At 32.8% G+C, this 15,400-nt stretch overlaps 1 protein-coding gene across 1 annotated transcript; it reads right to left on the bottom strand.

The window, feature by feature from the left end:
- Nucleotides 1-6,002: 6,002 nt before the first annotated feature.
- Nucleotides 6,003-15,088, bottom strand: LOC149484619 (uncharacterized). Its single transcript, XM_089700826.1, has 5 exons — nucleotides 14,598-15,088; nucleotides 12,411-12,514; nucleotides 8,042-8,113; nucleotides 7,824-7,946; nucleotides 6,003-7,702 (listed from the first exon to the last, which is right to left on the bottom strand). Exons 1-5 carry the CDS (start codon nucleotides 14,800-14,802, stop codon nucleotides 7,289-7,291), a joined length of 918 nt encoding a protein of 305 aa, XP_089556952.1. The 5' UTR covers nucleotides 14,803-15,088; the 3' UTR covers nucleotides 6,003-7,288.
- Nucleotides 15,089-15,400: the final 312 nt, after the last annotated feature.

Here is a 15,400-nt window from a genome sequence, read left to right as displayed (position 1 = left end):
CTTGCTAAAGATTTTGTATTGCATTTACGGTCCTTAAATGAAGCGTCGATGGAGTGAAAATACTATGATAACAAATTGACAAAAGAGTCATGTGTATATAAATAAATGAATAAATATGATTAAATTTTAATCTCCCTTAAACTTATATTAATCCTAAGCGCTGGTGCGTGCGTTGTCTCTACAACACACATTTCTCATAGGTGACTCGATATTTGTATTTAGAACTTGGGAGCTGTGAAAAGCTAAATATTGTTATTTATTTAATTATTATTATTGAAGAGACAAACAGATTTTTTAATGTCGTGTACTGAATATCAACACATTTTAATGTTGCCTTCGCAAAGTATTATTTATTAATTATTCGTCTTATTTGGTCGAAATTGCATAAAATTACAAATACATACATTAATACAGAGTTGAATCGAGAAATATTTTTAAACACAAATGCATTAAAACTACAGAAAGAAGTTGAGACTTATGTAATAATTATTAAATAAATACATGTAGGTATTCACTTCCGACAACTATGTATATATATGATATATTATACTGATAACAAAGATAATTTCTTATTGCCAATGGTGAGAAATATTGTTGTACAAGGCGGCATTATCCTGCGCAAGACACACATTATTATTTTGGACTTAGACCGTTACGTACATTCCGTACCCAGGCCAAGACTGTATTCAGTAATTTTGTCTTCGAGCAGTAGTGAAACGTGTATTCTTCTCAAATTTGTTACGCCTAATAATAATAAGATAAACATAGCATTAAAATATTTGTGTACACTTGGCACAGTGGAATTTTATATCACTTTAATTCGTTTTACATTATGTATATTGAATCAAATAAAAAACAGGCAATATTATTATGTAGGTACACGTAAAGTTGTTTTTTTTATTCTCAGCTTATAATACATATTATGTTAGGATTGTGATTTTTATAAGTGAAAGTCTGTTTTTATTTAAATATAAACGAAATCGAGATGATAACAATTGTGCAATGAATTGCCGTTGGTACGATATAAATTAATATAATATGAAATTTAAATTGAATATAATATTTAATGAATAGATATTTTAACTCCTGTGCCAAACTAGATATCCCCTCATCCTGTGCTTCGTAAATATTACTGTTAACGTTATATCTATTGAATAAATATATATCGTGGGAGTAGTTAGCTATAATCTACTTGTGTTTTATTTCACATTGGCAATACATCTCACTATAGTTGGAAATGCACTTACCCTATGGAAAAGTACATTAGGTAGTTTTGATAATAATTTCTCTTCGTGATCAAATTCGAAAGTTCTATCATAGGCTAGGTAATTGACGTCACATGTATTGGTTACTTATGATTTCCTCGATGACAGATAGCGGTAATGTTATATATATTGTTGTTTGGTTAACACATAAATATTAAATTTAAAATATATTTTAAAACCATGATAAGAAAGTGGAAGAGTTGAAAGAGTCATGTATGGAAAAATATAATAGTTAATTGAAATAGTTTAAATTTTATGTAAAATCCTTTTAACCCAATAACTAAATACCTAATAAAAAACCAACTCATAGCTGTATACAAAAATACGTGTTTTGAATGTCGTGGAATAATATAATCTAGGCAGGATTGATTTACAGGAAGGAGCAATAGTATACTAGTGATACCCTGTATGGAATAAAATTATCAGAAATACACGCACAAAATTATTTTAATTTCTTTAATTACGAAATTATTTAGTACATGATATACGTACAAGTTACTACATATCACCGGTTAAAGACGAGACCGCACTTATCATGGTTTTGAAATTATATTTTATAAAAATGTTTTACGGTGTGTACTTTTGAAATTTATTGTACATTGATACTGTGTAGATATTGTAATTATTTATAATTCACACACGAATATGTACGTGAATACTGCATTTATATTTTAAATTTATGTATTGGTTCAAATTTATTTGTGATTTATTGAAATAAAACCTGTTTATTAATATACATATGTTAAAATATTCGAATTTAATAATTACGAACTTATACAACCAATTTATAGATATTGTTATACTAAGAAAATATAATTAATAAAGTAAATAAATATAAATGAAATGTGAAATGATGATGAGCTGATTAATTGCGATTGTATTTCATACTTCAATGACATTTAAAGTAAAGTAGGAAAATGAATGAATATTTAGAAAGACTTACTGAAGTAAAATACGATGTATCGATGTTATATTAAGTATCATGATTTAATGTATTTTTGTTTCGATATTATAATTTAAATTATAATAGCAAAATAATTATAAAATAATATCTTCCTCTATTAAGAAAAAATGATATCATTGGTGTTATAATTATAGTAATGCTAAGTCACGACATCCTAATAGATACGTTGTTAATTTATTTGCATCTATCACTGTTTTATTTCATCGTTTTAGTTTTACTTTATAAATGTGCATTAATTCATGTAAGCGTATTAACAAAATGGTTGTGCAATCTGATAAATTAATATGTGTTAATAATTTACTTATGAATTAGTTGTTTGATAAGTTCCTTTCTCCATTCAATTGCCTAAATTGAAAGTGCCTACGTGCTTGGGGAAACAGAAGCCACGTCACTGGGCGTACGGAGTCGTGACTTGCTTTGCTAATTAATATAATTTATTTATAAATCTAAAATAATTTATTTGAGTAGTTCGAGAAATAATATGTTACAATAATGTGTTTCCAAATTTTAATTATTAGTATCTTTGTTGAATTTTGTGACTCAAATAAGAATTACTTTTTATTGCTTACAAATAAAATAAATGATATCTGTGAATTTGTTGTTTTACTTTCCTCATTTTCAGCTTACATTACATTTCATTTCGCTATGATAAAACATTATAGTTTTTTAATTCCAATACACCACATACTTAATTTTTACAATTTTACAAACAAACAAATTTCGGTAGAGTGACACTTAAAAATACCTGTCGCCTTATTTGAATATGCCAATCTTTTACCTATTATGCTATAAATTATTTATACTGAATAAATGTACGAAAGTTGCCAGTTGGGATGTATGAATGTTTTTAGGGTTCCGTAGCCAAAATGGCAAAAACGGAACCCTTATAGTTTCGTCATGTCCGTCTGTCCGTCTGTCCGTCTGTCCGTCTGTCACAGCCGATTTACTCGGAAACTATAAGTACTACAGTGATGAAATTTGATGGGAATATGTGTTGTATGAACCGCTACAAAAATATGACACTAAATAGTAAAAAAAAGAATTGGGGGTGGGGCCCCCCATACATGTAACTGAGGGATGAAATTTTTTTTTTCGATGTACATACCCGTGTGGGGTATCAATGGAAAGGTCTTTTAAAATGATATAAAGTTTTCTAAAAAACATTTTTCTTAAAGTGAACGGTTTTTGAGATATCAGCTCTCAAAGTCGTAAAAAGTATGTCCCCCCCCCTCTATTTTTATAACTACGGGGTATAAAATTCTAAAAAAAATAGAGGTGATGCATGCTAATTAACTCTTTCAACGATTTTTGGTTTGATCAAAGTATCTCTTATAGTTTTTGAGATAGGTTGATTTAACTGTAATTTATTATATTTGCTGCTACGGAACCCTTTGTGCGCGAGCCCGACTCGCACTTGGCCGGTTTTATTTTTAGTTACCTACCGAATCACACTAAAACAACTGAACGGATTTTGGTGAACTTTACATCATTGATTTTTAGACAATAATAGCACTGTATCTGTAGAAATACTCAAAAGGAAAACCAGCCATCATTTATTTCAGATTTTCCTTATGACAATGTAGCTTTTCTAGTTAAGCATGCTATTTTAAATCTATACTAATACATAATATTATTAATATTATAAAGCTGAAGAGTTTGTTTTTTTGTATGAACGCGCTAATCTCAGGAACTTTTGGTCCGATTTGAAAAATTCTTTTGGTGTTAGATAGCCCATTTATTGAGGAAGGCTATTAACTATAACTATAGATATATATCATCACGCTAAGACCAACAGGAGCGAAGCAATGCGGCTTAAACCGCACAGCACAGTTAGTATTAAGTAAATTTATGTATTTTGGGGGGGCATTACAAATAAAAGAAAACTTTCAAGTTAATTTATTTAATCCGTACATTTCGAAACAAAACATTTAGTTCGTCTTCGAACCGAAACATTACAAAACTTTATTGGCTCTAATTTTATTTAAAAGGTGTTCAATTAAAACAAATAACTTCTATTTACAGTGACATTAATAAATATAATGTAGATTAAAATCAACATGACTTGTAACATGAACTAAATATTATATTAGAATTTGATTTGTTTTATTTTAATTCTTTTTAACTGCCAATTGGACAAAAATCATGCCATAAAAATCAACCATTTACTAAACGTATTTAGTAAACGTATTTAATCATAAGAATTCTTCACATGATAAGAGTTTTGAAAATGATATCAATAATGGACAACATACCAAATTAAACCTAATGGTAGACAAGATTCTAGGATAGGATAAGGGAAGCTCTATATAATTAAATAGAACACTTAGTATAATTTAATTACATAATTTCTGTACCTACATACTTCTACAGTATAAATTATAAATTCCCTAAGATTTAAATAAATAACAATAGAACTATCTAAAGAGATGTATATTGTATATACATTAGATTATCATGTGGCACAAACTACCGTTATTTCATAATATGTTTTAAGATGTGACTCGATCTGAACCTTATAACTGTAATAAAACAATCTTTATTTTTAATTCTAAAATCTGACAGAGAACTACTAAATTAAAGTTCATCAAGATAAGTGCCTGATAATTGTACTATTTATCTTAGTGTTTAATGAAATAAAGGCATAATAATGTTAAATATAGTTAGCATTATAATAGTTTCGTTAACTTCATCTAGTTTTAGTGTTTCCCGGGTAAACAAGTCTGTAGGTACGCTCTAGATTTTCAAAATATCCATGCTATACTAGACTGAAACTAATATTTCGACCCGAGGTTAATCTGAAAAGTCCTATTTGTAACAGTAATGCAATATCTACTAGACCCAGGAGGCGGATTATAAAATTAATTAATAGTAAAAATTTGAATTGTAATATTTGCATAAAAACATTAACTACACGTATCCTATTCGGAAATAATATAAGTACAACAACAAATTGCTCTAACAAGTTACCTACTAATTTCAAGAAAATAAAACATGGTGTATATTTAAAAATAAAACTTTTATATTAAGTATTACGTAAGCTAGTGTTTCTTAAAATTTTACGCACACAACGATTATAATATACGAATGCTTGTTGTAGAATAAATAATAATATAACATTAAATATGATTATCACATCTACTGACTAAGAAAATATTTACTAAAAAGAAATAACTTTATCACACTAACATGGTGTCTCATCAAACTTAGACTAGAATAATTATTTGATCTACATTTATCATTTATTATATTAGTTACATAAGGCACTCCAATTCTGTTTTATAGAAAGAGGTTGTAAGTTCTAACACTCGGTATTCCACAAAAACGAAGACTCTTGGAAGTTTTTGCTTGCTTATTGGATATTTATTTAATTATATTAGGTATATGATATCAGCCAAAAAAGAATATTCATTGCAATTTGCTAAGAACTAATTAAGTCTCGTATACAAAGCTTACTTTCAAAGTTGAAAATGTTATTAAAAAAAGAGCAGATTGAATGGATTAATTTTATTTGATCAAACGTTAGTGATAATTTTTTGCTATTTATTATCTTTTGTTTCATTTCATCACGTTTAAGGCATTGTTTATGATTTTTGTACAAAATACTAAATAGATTTAAATATGCTGAACCTAAGTACTTATTTTTAAACATGTAATATTAGACGGTTATCTTTATATTTTAACTAATAAAACAAATTGTAACAGTGTTATGAAATAAGTTATATTAAAGAGACAAAGGGAAATCTAAATGTACCTACTGTCAAAATATTTTCTCATTTCTAATTTGTTGTTACTAATAATTTAGCCATGATCTAAGTATAGTATTAACGTGTTTATTCTAAAATCAAAATTTATAGTTTATTGATAATTCTACGAATGTTTTGATAGTGAAAAATAAAGCGCTAACCGTTATAAAAAGCACAAATGCGAAGAAAAGCTATAGAAAATGACAATTAATGATTAGTTAAAATATAACGGCCAATATAAAAGAAGATCGTATCATGATAGCTACTCTTTAAATTTTGGACCCTTATTTTTAATTAAAAAGCCATTCCTTATTATAAGGATTTATTAAAATTTTGACTACCTAAGTTTCCAGGGGTTTATTGTTGGTAATAAATTTTCCATGTTGAATTCCGCGCGACGTCATTGAAGCCCCGACTACCACAAAACAATCAACTTCGCTGAAATGTGAAGTTATAAAAGCAAATCTTTAATAATTTAAAATTTTGATACATATAATCTATTTAAATGACCCTGATTTATTATTTCAATAAATCTTGTAAGAGGAAAATGCACTTCAATTGTAGCAAATACATCATATATGTTTAGAGCAACTTTTATTGATATTTTACAGTTCTTTTTTATTATCTTAAATATTTCTGATTATTATTATTATATAAAGTATTATATGCATAAGCATTAGATTATCTAGCGACAATATTATTTATCTCTATAAATTTTGTAAAATTTCCTGATTGTTTAAAATTTGCTATTCGTTGAGCTTATTGCGTAGAGATGTCTTACGCGACAGGTCATGTATATTTTTCTAAACTTTGGTCCCTATAATTACTATTGTAAATAATAAATTTATGATATCTGTAACGATGGAACGGGGCGGGGGACGCCGCGCGACCAGCGGCTGAATTCGCCGATTCAAGGCACATTGATTAATGATTCTCATTCTTACTATATTTTTGCTTTATAATTTGCAATATCTAAATGATAAGAAATATCCCATATCCAACCTCCATACTAACGATGTAATTCTTCTAAAACCAATTGAATGAAATGATCAATATTAATATTCATTATGTAATATAATCTATCCTCATCCTAAGTCAGTATATAAATTAAATTAATGTCACATCGCTATTATATTATTCTTTTTCTCGTACACATTTAACTATATTTTATCACATAACTAGTTCGACGACATCGAATATAATATATCAATGACGTTGATTTTCGCTTTGGCAACGTGGTGGTCGAATCGAAAGTTGTTCATTTTCCTAAGGGTGATATCACCCAAAAATTACCTAGGGCGAAAACATCACTTTCGTTAAAAATTGTCTTCGCATTTAATTTCTCTAGTTGCGGGTGGAGCCCATTGCGGTTCGGGCGACCCATCCCATTCATTGAAAGGTTCATAGACGAAATTATCACACGATTCGATAGCTTCGTGTGTAATTTCAGTGCGGCTGAACGCTTCTGCAAATTTTCCTATTTCAGTGGAGCCGAACGCTTGCTGGAAGGCCGGCAGCGGCACCACGGGCGGCCGCGTCTCTGCGGGCGGCGAGCGGGGCTTAGCGCTGGGGGTCTCGCGGACCGGCTGCGGAAAATCTGCCGATGGCGTGTTCTGTATTGGGAAATCATTGCCACTACCACTCTTGCAGCTTTTCTCGTAGTTCGATTGATCGTACACCGGGTACGGAGTTGAGCGTCCTTCGTGTGCCGCGCTATGATTTTGAGAGTTCTGTAATATACACATGTGTTTTTAATTCACTTGACAACCAAACCTAATAAAGATCTTTATATATTATAAGTACCATGGTTAGACTTAATTTAATAACATAAACAATGAAAGTAAAACAAACCTTCATAAGTCGGCAGTCCGGTCCATAGTGCATAGGTTCTCGCGAACACATATTGTTGGGAACACGAGAAGGCCACATTCCGCCGTTGGTGCCGTTCCATCCGTTCCCTGCTAGAACACCCATCTGGAAATATTCCATTATATGTTACTCTTACATAAAAAAGATTGAATTACGTTATTAATATATACATAATTAATATTATCACGTTGAAAATATACCTGATAGTGTGACCACATTTGTGGCTCGCAGTAAGCGTGCCCGCGACTGTTCATCCCACATTCTGGCGGTGGCTGAAATGTCACAAAAGTACTATAAAGCGATTTATATGCTATTGACTATGCAACTAGTTGTATAACATGGCTGTTTGTTATTGATTACTGTAATGAACGTAAATATTTGTAAAGTATTTCGTCTTTAAAATTATTACTAATGTAAAAATTTCCTTGGTTTAGTAATTTAAACATAATTGTAAAGACTATAAATTAAGAGATCGTATAGACAAATATTGGTTTAGTAGACACACATTAATAAATATTGCTATATTCATTTTAATATAATTATAGTAAACATGGTGGAACGTGTCTTAATCCTAACACGTCCTTAATTTTTAAACTAATATTCTAACGTTGTACCAATAACGTGAATGAATTATACGTGAATGAATTAAATATTCAAATGATCGTGAGTATGCTCATAGTGAAATATAACAACGATAATTTTACATCATTAGAGAGCCGATAGAAATTGCAAGACTACTTTCAACGTATCGATTGAGCTACGACCTACGAATGACGTAGCGGCACTGACGCGCTACATCAAGTATAATATATAATATAAGTTATATGATCAATGGTAATAACTTACTACTGTAACGTGTTTATTTATCTCTATATTTGAATTAAAATATATTTTTGTTTGCTGAAAGTGAGAAATAATCTAAATCGAACTATTAAATTGAAATTAATAACTTAAAATAACTTCAAATAAGTGAGATAATTTTGAAAAGTTGTCACCTTGTTGCCACTGAATAAAACTTTAAAAATTGCGCAAATTTTCATTCATATACTATTCTGTTTATGTATCTAGACTATCTAGTTAATATTCTGTCAACTAAATTAAGTATAAAATTTAATGCGCCCCAAGTATTTATAGAAGAATAGATGATTTTGAAATATTAAATGGTAACCTTACAGCTTCGATCGCGTTGATATCTGAATATCCTTGGAAGTGATCGGTACGTATATGATATCTCACTGTTCAATATAGAGAAAGATTCCAATATATCCATGTAATAGTATTGTAAGAGAATTGAGGAATTCGGTATGAAATACAGTGTATGTGTTATTTAAAAAAGTTTTTGGTAATCCATGGTTGTTTTTGTTGTAATATGTTTTAGTCTACTTTTTATGTTATTTACCTTGTATTTTTTTGTTTGCTATAAAAACTAATGCATAATGTCAAAGCTGTGTCCATCTCTTATTTATAACAGCATTAACTTTTTAAATAATAAATAAAACTTTCTACAACTGACTTTTTTACTTAGAAAATCATTGAAGCCAAACTAAACGTTAACATTCAACCAGGATCAAATTGGCGCCCTAGTTGTTTAGAAATCAATAGCGCTAATCGCAATTCTACTAAGGTTTTTCGAGCGTACTTGCTTCTGTTAATTATTCATTACTGATTCTAACAAAAACATTCATCAAGCTAATGTTTATATCATAACAGAATCATGTATGTGGATACGAAGTACGAAGGAAGGAGTCTTTCTTTAGATTTTAAGTTCAACTGGAAGGAATCTTTATTTAGATAAATACTTCCCTATAACCGATTTCTGTAAATTAAAAAAATATACCGGCTGAATTGATAACCTCTTCTTTTTTATGAAGTCGGTTAAAAAATATATATTTACGTAGGCCAATATAAATTTTTTAATTGGCTTTATAAATAATATATTGACTATGGATATCTCACACTAAATCATATAGATATTATAAAAGTAATCATTACGCTATATGTATTTCCTAATTTAAGACTTTTTTTATTAGGTATAAAAAAATAATTTAGATGAGAAAAATTACAATCATGTCATATCAATCATTCATAATTACCAACTTAATGTACTTTGTAATATTACACACTCTAAATAAACTAGGATGATAAATTTCTCTATTTACTTTCAAATGCTACGTTAGATTTCTAGCCACGTTTAAATTGATACGAAGCACTTTCATAAGACGTTTAGAGGTATCGCAAGATTCCCTTTTGTTATGACGTAATGCTGTGCGCGATATGTAGCAGGTTGTATACAAGATAAGGTATAGGTGGAGTGGGGAGCGCGGCGCGATCGATCCTCACTCCCTCTGCACTTCTGCGTTGCAGTTACTGCATCCGTCATCTTACACCTACATAATCCCTACATGCTACTCTGCCATGATTTTATGTACCAGCCTGCTGTCACGAAACTTTTATTTGGCTGTATCTAGATGATATTTTGTAGATGTTATAATAGAGGCCTTTTTTTCAAAAAAAATTGTGGTTGGGGTTTTTCTAGGTAAGGTACTTAGATCTTAGACCTATAAATGTATTTACAATGTAGAAAATAAATAATTTTGTTTGAATTTTGTTTGAAATAAATTTTGTTTGAACGCTACGCATTACGTATTAACATTTCGTCGTAGCTAAATCGTAGCGGTTTTAAAATCTGCAAAACCAATTACATGATTGGCTATTTTATCCGTAACGCATTTTAAAACCAATGTATTATATTATAGACGCTATGCATTACGAGTTATGGGCGCTATTTAAGCGCTACTTTGAAAAACGGCTGAAAATCGTCGGTGTGCGGGTACGTGAAGTAGTGGCGGGAGATTTGCAGGCTAACTATCGAGCGGCGAGCGGCGAGCGGCGCGAAACCACGTGACTTATCGATCAGCGCGCCCACGACACTCGGAAAAATCAACCGCTGACAGCTTTCATGGGCCACCGCCGTCACCCCGCTCGCCCCCGGCGCCCTCATTAGCGCTTTTGTGCCGCTCACTTGTCTCATAATCTGACGCTATAAAACTGCCAAACATATACACCTAGCGCAGCCTAATTTTACATACACAACCGTGAAATTTTCACATAAAAATACAAGATCAAACTTCAGAACTATTTTAATTCATAATACATTCAGCATAAACTAATCCCCAAGAAGTCAATGACCGAAGCGCGCAAACTTATCCACTTTTGAACTTGTTTCCTGACAGTCGACTGACCCTTAATCGGTTAAAAAGTACCCATACCGTAAAGTTTTGAAAACGTTCATTGTTAGATAAATATGAACTTTACGCGCGGTGCGTACGATTGATAACAGAGGGTATTAAAAGAGGGTGGTTTTGCAACGTGGACGTAGGAATGTAGACAGTCCTCTGACACTGACCTACATATTTCAAACAGACGCCTCGTAATTCGTTAACATTTTGTTCGCTTTTTTAGATAATTATTTCATTTTAACAAAATGTTACTTTTGTTATTATGCATATTCATTCTTAAAATGTACTTGTCAATCAACAGTTTAGTCTGTTTGCATTGTTTATTTTAAAATTATAAATATTGATCATACTTTTAAATTGCTCTACATTTATTTCAAAAAATTATTTTCCTATTTAAAAGTGGACATTGATCATTCGCAACTAGCTGTTTGCCGCAAATACTAAGCAAACAAATAGTAAAGTCTTGGTGACTCGAAGAGCTCATTCAGAAATCAGAGCCATTTCCGACTAACTTGAATGTATGAACGAAATAAACTTGACAGCCACTTTCACTAGCCGGTTATAGCATGAACAAAAATACACGCGGAATTTAATTTTAGCATCCCGACACTGGCGGTTTATATTGTCGGATGCAAGTTGCACAGTTCGGATTTATAACATAATTATAGATGACCTTGACGTGAATTCATGAACTGATAAAGTTGTTTAACAACTAACTAGCATATTTTTTACGTTAGAATTACGTCTACGTCTGTAAACGTTTATATGGCTGGAATAAATGAATAGTAGAGTTTCTATGTTACGAACTTATTAATGAATTATTAATTGGATAGTTATTTAAAAAACAATATTGTAATTCAATACCAAAAATTTCAAGAAGTAAATAAGCTAATTTATGATTTATTTAAAAACAATTTAGAAGTAAGTGTATATGGCTACGAAAATTGACAATATACCTTGGACTCTGTAACGTACTCCACCCTGCTGACAGGGAGATACATACTGGTTTTGTTTCACGACGACTTTTTTTTTCTTTTGTGAAATTGAAGCGAAGCGAGGGTTGCTTACACTATATTAGCTGTTACCCGCTACGTTACTTTAGACCCCTACATCTTTTGCCGTGTCTACCTTTTAAAATTACACATCTGTCATATAAGCATTAAGCAACCTTTATAACATTGAGTTCATATTTTCTCAACTTTTATTCAGAAATATATATTAAACTAAATAATATCTACTTATAGTGGATTGCGGGTTGTAAATGTGTGAAATAAAAATAGTTTTATCTATAATATTTCATAATATTTTTCTGAAAGTAATAGTATCTTACCGTATGTGCGACTGGGAAATGCTGCAAAGTGGGGTGAGCGCGTTGTTCCCTCCGTGTGAGGGCTCGCCGCGCACGTGCGTCTTTCAGCGCATATGCACCGTAATCTGACAAAATAAATATGTATAACTTTAAACATATAAATTTTAATGTTAAAACCCTTTAAATAAAGAAAAATTAACGCAAGAATTGAAAACTAACGAAGCCGAACTAACATTTCTTTAAAGAATCCTTCATCAAAACTTTGTTCTCTAAATAATGAAATACTTTATTGAGACGATTGTTGCAATGATGAGTTTTGTTCTCTTAAAATTCACTAAGTACAATTTAATTTTTAAGCGACACTTGGTCAATCAAATATATTTCATTATGTTAACATAATGCATTAAGCATACTAAGTATCCTATAAAACAGGCAAGGACCCATTCATTAAATATCCCATTTGAAGCTGAAGGAAATGCTAAAATTTAAATACAAATTGTTTACAATTGTATTCAATTACCCGTCAAAAATGCCATCTGCATATTCACAATATTATTATCATAAATTATATTATAGAGATATATGAAATGCTCCCCTGTCGAACGCTGTGTGAAAATAAAGTACCTATTTGGAAAAAGCGGATGTAAAACTAAAGTTTTAGAAATTCCTTCTTTTATAAATAGAGTTATCAAAATAATTTGAAACAGACAATAACTGTTCATTGGGTTGCTTTTGAAGTATTATTTATCAGCATCAGTGCAAAATTTTTAATTATACTAAACGTGCACGTTTTCGTGTTCACGTAGTATACGAGCATAACGGTAAAGTTGTAGGCGGGATGCGACGCGAGCGGCGAGCGTCAGCAGGCCGGTCAATATGTAGAGTGGCGGTGCGCCGTGCGAGGCGCGAGGCGCGAGGCGCGGGCAATCAATCGGCGCGCGGACCACCTGTGGAGCTGCCTCCCGCCCGCCGCATCGACACGTGACGTCGACGCCGAGATATCCGCCCAAACGTAAACATTAATTCTTACTTCATTCTTCATTGTTCCGAATGTCGCGACGCGCGTGCGGTATCCGGTATTGGTAAACAAACTTTGCAACGCAACCGCATGCACCGATAAACGTACACAATACATACCATCGATATTTATAATTCAATTATACTCAAGGAATTAGTGGTTGAGAAATTGATTTTCTTCGTCGGATTTTATGACTATCTCATAACTGACTTACACAACTGTAACGTACATAATACATATCTAGATATGCTAAGTTTCATTATGATAAAATTTTATCTAATTAAAAATGTTTATGTATGCCTTAAATATTAATATAAGTTGTTAAACCACATTTAAACCTTAAAATCCTGACATATTAAAATATACATTTGTGTCACATTAAAACTGGAAACTCAATCGAATAAGTTCAATTTAACTTTTTATCACAGTGAAACACAATTACCTATTACAATAGACCCATAAGATGATCACTATAATATATTGCAATAAGGTCTATGAATGTTTTTTTAAATAAAATAATTGTTAGGTACATATGCTCTATGCGGTAATCTTAAATATGTACTACTAGCGGTCCGCCCGGCTTCGCCCGTGGTACCTACATGTTTAAACTATCCTATCTCTCAAGTTGGATCGAACTGCACATGGTGTGCGAATTATATTTTAATCGGTAAGTGCAGTTTAGGAGTCCATTGAGGACAAACATTGTGACACGAGATTTATATATACATACTAGCGGTCCGCCCAGGCTTCGCCCGTGGTACATATGAAAAATAGATGTTGGCCGATTCTCAGACTTACCCGATATGCACAGAAAATTTCATGAGTATCGGTCCACCCGTTTCGGAGGAGTATGCAGACTAACATTGTGACACGAGAATTTTATATATAAGACTAGCGGTCCGCCCCGGCTTCGCCCGTGGTACATATGAAAAATAGATGTTGGCCGATTCTCAGACTTACCCGATATGCACAGAAAATTTCATGAGAATCAGTCCACCCGTTTCGGAGGAGTATGCAGACTAACATTGTGACACGAGAATTTTATATATAAGATTAAGATTGATTAATTAAAAAAATGCACAATAGCTTTGAGTTTAAAATTTGGTGGTCTATATAAGAGTTTATTATGGCAGCTGACCTGGAGTTTGATTTAATGGCATTTGACTACTAAGACTGTCTACGATACCAACCAGTAGGCATAACATGATCAGCGTGGTGCATCGAGTGTTGCGGGTAGTCATAGCGATAGTAGCGCGCATAGTCGTGCGCGTGAGGATAGTACGAGTGCGGATAGGGCACGTACGGCGTCGGCGGGTACCCGTGGCGATAGTCCCAGCCTGCGCCCGCGCCGTACTGCGCCTGCCCGCGGTACTCCCCGTAGTTGCAACAATCCATCCTGACCCGCGCCTACGCAGCAGGCAGCGCTCCCGGCCATGCTCGCCCGCATCCGCACGCGTTTACCCGCATCGCACTTTCGAGCTTTTTAACTATTTGCAAAAAATTAGTACGGCATCGCTACTTCATATAAACTCCGCTCAGATTCATAACTTTTTAAAAGTTCAAACAGATCGATGTCCGTCGGCTGCAATTGATATCGAGTTCGAACGCAGTTTCGCGGCGGGAAACGATCGCGAGTGAGACGTTAGTTAGCAAAAAGAGGTCGTTCGAGTTTGCCGGCGTCGACGAGAGATTCGTCGAGTGAGGGTCGGGGGCGGGCGGCGCGCGGGGGGGGGGGGCGACGCCCGCTCGCCGGCGGCTCGGCGCAGCGCGCCGCTCGACGGACGCCGACTGAAGGCGGCGCGGAATCGATATGCGGCCGCCGCGTGCCCGCGCCCGCACTACCGCGCCCGCGACCGTATTGCGCGCGAACTTTGTCTTCCTGCACAAAAATTTATATTTAGAAGCATGGTGAAACAATTGATCAATACTTTGCACTGTTAATTCTAGTACTTTCCTCATGTCAACATAGTACTCGCCTAGTAAGCGGTTACTT

Source organism: Colias philodice, chromosome 11, assembly GCF_061535455.1.
Source record: "Colias philodice isolate Cphi_HAF_F1 chromosome 11, ilColPhil1 Martin Lab GWU primary, whole genome shotgun sequence".
Lineage (NCBI taxonomy): Eukaryota > Metazoa > Arthropoda > Insecta > Lepidoptera > Pieridae > Colias > Colias philodice.
This window is presented reverse-complemented; position numbering and strand designations above follow the sequence as displayed.

Bases quoted from the DNA above. Each gene is read 5' to 3' on its own strand.
- LOC149484619 (XM_089700826.1), bottom strand. From the start codon at position 14,802: ATGGATTGTTGCAACTACGGGGAGTACCGCGGGCAGGCGCAGTACGGC. The intron at 8,114-12,410 runs GTAAGATACTAT...GTGACATTTCAG, and splicing joins ATTTCCCAGTCGCACATACG to CCACCGCCAGAATGTGGGAT. The intron at 7,703-7,823 runs GTTTGTTTTACT...TGTATATTACAG, and splicing joins CGGACTGCCGACTTATGAAG to AACTCTCAAAATCATAGCGC.